This window comes from Montipora capricornis, chromosome 13 (genome assembly GCF_036669925.1).
Source record: "Montipora capricornis isolate CH-2021 chromosome 13, ASM3666992v2, whole genome shotgun sequence".
In the NCBI taxonomy this organism is placed as follows: Eukaryota; Metazoa; Cnidaria; class Anthozoa; order Scleractinia; family Acroporidae; genus Montipora; species Montipora capricornis.
The window spans coordinates 415626-421245 of record NC_090895.1 but is presented as its reverse complement, the minus strand read 5'-3'; the positions used below and the strand labels follow the sequence as shown (position 1 = coordinate 421245).

Below are 5620 nucleotides of genomic sequence, written 5' to 3'. Positions count from 1 at the left end.
TAATTTAGTGAATAGATGATCTTTTTTCAATGATGATTCGAGGATACTTGGAAAAAATCCGAGCGCTTCGTTCAATCGGTTGGTAACGTGTCTGGATAGATTCTACACTATTACATTAATTAGAGATATAGCATAGTTTTTAGCATTAAGTGTATTCCATATCTTCATGCAAGGCTCCTGGAAAGACCATTTTCCCATGAAAAGAATTGCGCAATGCAATAAAATATGGCAATGACTACACGTACACCAAAGAATGACAGTGTCACAGAATCATGCACCAAACTCCTTATCGGTAAAGAGTAAAACGACTTTGTGCGAATTTCCTACCATAATTTTTATTCGCCTAAAGTCTCATTTTATTTTAATATACTTTGCAGTCCTTGCAGTAGTACAAATGGGATCAGTAAGCTATCTCTGGGGCGACACTATTCCACAAAAATAAACTCGTTTGGGTTGGGGTGGGGGTGGAGGGTAGAGGTAGGCTTTGGAGAACTTTTCGATTGGAGGGTAGCCTGTTGATTCAAGAAAATTGACACAATCTCGCGTATCATGCATTTGCTGGTGCTTCTTAGAGGACCGATGACAAATTCATTCAGAAATACAATACTGACGGGATCTAGAAATTTTTTTTTTGTTTTTTTTTTGTTTTTTTGTTTAATATATCCACATTTATTAGTTTACATGTTAATTTTAAACTATACATAGGAGCTATATATCGAAACTACGCTATCTATCTATAATAAACACAGAACATCCAAAACTACACTACACCTCTAAGCTATACGCACTATACACAATTCAACATATTACAATACTACAGTATTAGTTTAAGCTGGGAGTTGGAGGTGATAGCTCATGTTCCATTATGGGTAAAAATTGATGCCATTTTTTATTATGAAAGTGGAGTTTGTTATTTTTCCTCGCAATGAAAGGCTCGATCTGGTGCGTTGTTTTGCATTTTGATATTAACAGGGCAATGGTGGGAAACGTTTGGCTTAATTTCGAACGAAAAATAAGGTATTTGCTCTCAAGTATAATGTAATTGACTAGAATATTGTCATCAACATTATCCGCAGAAAAAAGCCCAAATAAAATATCTTGGATATGGAAGTTTTTAGAGATTAACTTTTGCGATTTGAGGAGAATGTTTAGCTCATTCCAAAAGGTGCTAACCTTACTACAGTAAAAAAAGAAGTGTTCCAATGTCTCCAGTTCTTTATTACAAAAATAACATAAAGGGGAAAAGGCTAAACCAAATTTGAAGAGCATAATGTTTGTATAACAAATTCTATGAAGATCTTTATATTGGAATTCTCTTAACTTTGTTTTCAGCGTTATTTTAAAAAGGCAAAGAAAATATTCTTTCCCAGTCTAGTTCAAATGTCTTTGTGTTGAACATTTCATTGTATTTTTTTCATAGAGGTAGGGTTAGAAGAGATTTTAGAAGAAAACGTTTCATACAATTGTTTCGCTTGAATCTTTTCAACATCAAGCTTTTTCCCTCCAAGGTGTAGTGAAAAACTATCCAAATCTACATAACAATCGTGTAAAAGAGCTGCATTTTCATTTGTCTTTAACAATCTACGCCATTCCTCCGGGATGGCACAAAAGAGACTAAAAAGGAAATAATGATGAATAGGTGAGAGGTATGCATGTTGTAGGTAAAAAAGCTGTTTAAAATTGCCATGTGACTCGAGGAGGTTCCGAACAGTTATAATACCAACATCAATTAACTTTTGGTTGAAAACTGAGCGGGATTCAATGCAGATGAACCTATTGTTCAAAAAAAATTGTGCGTAAATCTCCAAGGCCGAGGAAGGGCTTACACAGTTTAAGGAGGCCCATGTCGTAATGCACTCTTTGTAAAATTTAGGAAGGGTTATTGATAACTTGGAATAGTTGAAATTGCAGTGAAACAAGAATTTACCACCAACCTTCCTTAAATGAAAATCCAAGAAATACTTCCAACTGGCTGCATTTGGAGTTAGATACTTCTTTATACACATGATTCTTTGAGCGGAGATCATCGAGTTCAAGTCAGGCATTTTAAGTCCACCTTTTTCTATTTGATTTATTAGAACCGCGCGTTTAACTTTATCTTTACCTTTCCAGACAAAAGAAAATAACAATGTGTTTATTTTCTTAATAAACTCTTTGTTACTTGAAATTAACGTCAGCCTATACAAGACCTTAGGTAAAGCAAACGATTTAATAATTTGCACTTTTCCAAGCAGCGTTAATCCTCTCCAACTCCATCCTTTTACCAATTGTTTTAATGATTTTTCAATTGATTCAAAATTTAGTTTATAAAACATTGATGTATTATTAGTAAGGTAAACACCTAGAATTTTAACATATCTTTTAAATTCACAAATATCTAGTTCTAAGCTACTCGCAGTCTCTTTACGATTTCCAAGTAGGAGAGACTCAGTTTTATCGCGGTTAATCTTGAGGCCAGTGTGTGTCCCGAATAAGTTAATAACATTAAAAAGAGTAAGATGAGACTGTTTGTCTCGGACGAAGGTTGTCATATCGTCAGCAAAATTTACTAGTTTTATTTCAATCCCCCCCCACTGTTATTCCTTTTATTCGATGATTGTTGCGGATGGATATTGCTAACAATTCGAGAACTATAATAAAAAGAGATGGCGATAAAGGATCACCCTGGCGAAGTCCTCGTTTAACCTGGAAGGATGGTGTGAAAAACCATTGTTAACTACGCAACTCGTTATATTCTTGTAAAATGTCCTGATCTATGTTATGAAGGACGCACCAAAGCCAAACGTTTCAAGAGATTTAAAAAGAAAGTCCAATCTAAGAGAGTCGAATGCCTTTTCAAAATCGACGGCAGACATTATGGCTTTACATCCCTTCATTTCCGTAAAGTCCATGACATCGTTAATTGTTCTAACCGCATCAAAAATTGTACGTCCTTTCACAAATGCATTTTGATCGCGATGTATTACATATGGTAGGACCTTTTCTAATCTTTTTGCGATAGCCCTCGAGCCTATTTTTACGTCTACATTTACAAGAGAAATTGGTCTCCAGTTTTTTATCAGTCTTCTGTCTCTATCCTTTTTTGTATTAAGGTTATAACAGCTTCTTTTTGTGACTTCGAAAGTTCGCCGTGATCATGAGAGTAGTTTAATGAGTTTACCAACAAATTACCAATCTCTGGCCAAAAAAAAAGATAAAACTCTTTGGAGAGTCCGTCATTTCCAGGGGTTTTGTTATTTTCAAAAGTAGAAAGGACTTTAAAACACTCAGACTATGTTAACTGACCATCACATATTTTCCTCATATCATCGTTTAATTTAGGAATTGTTAAGGCGTCCACCAAGAATGGGCAGTGAGTATCAGTCTGAATCCCTGTCTTTTCGTCATAAAGATCCGAATAAAAATTGTGAACTTCATCTAATATGTTATTCGCGTCTGTTATCTCTGCACCATCTGAGTTTAGCAGCCTCCTAACACAACTTTTCTTTTTATTATGATTTTCTAAGTTAAGGAAATATTTTGTATTCCTTTCACCTTGTTCATACCACCTGGCGCGCGACCGAATTATCGACCCCCTCACCATATAATCGTATTCTCTCTGGTAAACCGTTGTGCAGGCCTCAAGGTTTTCGAGGTTCTCAGGAGAAGGCGCCTCTGCAACTTTTTCCTCGCATGTCCGTAGTTTTCCTTCAATTTCGTCATTCTTACTTTTCCTTGCACTAGCTTTTATTTTACTATATTTAATACTATCTTGACGAGTCTAGTTATACTTGATATCATCCCATTTAATTCGTAAATCTTCACAAAAGCTTATTTCTTCTAGTCATAGAGGAAAGTTGTCGCGCATGCTCTGGACAAAAACGGGGTCGTTTAGGAGACTGCTGTTAAACTTCCAGAAGGAGGGACCTCTGGGCTGGTCAGCCATAGAATCCACCTCAAGAACGATAGCGGAGTGATCTGATTTGATGCTAGTAATAATATCAATTTTGGCTACATCGTCCTGGAGCAAGTCGCTAATGAACCAGTAGTCCAATCTCCTTTGGATAATTGGTTTTCTTTGACGCCAAGTGAATTTTTTGCTTTTTGGGTTATGAACTCTCCAAATATATAAGTAAATCTTCCAAAACCTTAACTGATTCTTTTAAAGTTGTGTTCCCTCCCGAGCAATCTAAAGAAGGTTGCAAGGCAACATTGAAATCTCCCCCAATTACAAACTTATAATTGGACTCCCGGAGTTCCTCAACGGGAATAAGTTCAGATAAAGCCTGGAAAATGAGGATTGATTCAACGTTTTATTTGGCGCATATATATTTATTAAAAGAAAAGGGGTGTCTTGAATTATTGCTTCTACGATCAGATACCTGCCTTCACTGTTAACACGCGACCATATAAGCTTGAAGTCCAACGACTTATGAACAAGGATAGCCACCCCACAGCTATGATTAGAACCATGCGAAAAGAAAAACTCACCGGCCATTGTTTTCTCTAATGATTTGCAATTTCAACCGTGCTATACGTTTCCTGTAGAAAAGAATATCTGCGCTCTGATTAATCAACCAATTAAGTATAGACTTTCTTTTTTCGAATGCACGAATACCTCGAACGTTTAGCGAGATGGCTTTAAACTTCAAGTTGTTGCGATCCATGATTGCAATTTGCGGTATTTAAAACTGGTTGCACGGAAGACAAAAGCTATCACTCCCAACAGGACAGTTGAAATCAGGTGAACCGAAAGGTGCAAATATATAAGAGCACTCACGAACACAAGACGTTTAATTATAAGAAATTTAAACGTAGCCAGTAAAAAAAGACTGTTGAATGCTACGCTAGATTGGGTCGACCTCACTCGAGAGAAAAAAAACATTCGATAACAATAAGTATAAAACATAAAGTAAGTTACGAATACGAAAAACCATTAGTCGATATGACGCTGGCCAGGTCATTTTTGTAGGTGTTTGCATTTTTCACTGAAACGCTGTGAAAGTGTTGAAATGGATTCTAACGCCATTTAGACACTGAATTTGCACTTAGGGGAAAAATGGGAAATTATAATACGTTGTGAATGGGTTCCAAAAAGGCATATTCGAGTGTTGAGTGTTTTGGAAATTAAATAAATTATGGATATTGGATTATTTTAGATATTCAGGTATATTTTCGAAACTAAAACGTTCACCGTTGATGTACAAGTAACGACCTTTGACTTTTGCCCGAGTCATATTATGCTCATTGCGAGCCTTCATCATCGCCTTAATTAAGACTTGGCGTTCCTTTTGAATGGCCCTCGCGTAATCTTCTGTGATATATGCGTCTCTGTGTACACTCGATTCCTTAATCTTACCTCTCTTTGACCAGACCTTGTCTCGATCTTCACGACAGACAAACCTTGCCATAATGGGCCTGCATCTAACTCCATCTCTCTTACCTATTCGGTGAACTGCGTGAAATCTTAATTGGGAGATATCTAAATAACCTTTTTGCAATCTTCACCTTCATGTTCCTATATATTATTAAATCTCAGGTCCTCTCTTCTAGTGTACTGTTCAAGGATTATATTCTGTTCCACTGTTTCTTTCAGGGACTGTTCCAAAATAGTTATTTTCGCCGTTAAAAGTTCCATTTC

General features: G+C 36.3%; 1 protein-coding gene across 1 annotated transcript in view; it reads right to left on the bottom strand.

The window, feature by feature from the left end:
* LOC138029607 (protein bark beetle-like) overlaps positions 1 to 5413 on the bottom strand; it is a 15939-nt gene extending 10526 nt beyond the window's left edge. The window contains exon 1 of the mRNA XM_068877304.1: positions 5339 to 5413. Coding sequence (XP_068733405.1) covers positions 5339 to 5413 — 75 coding nt within the window. The remainder of the gene's footprint in view (positions 1 to 5338) is intronic.
* Between the last annotated feature and the right edge of the window lie 207 nt (positions 5414 to 5620).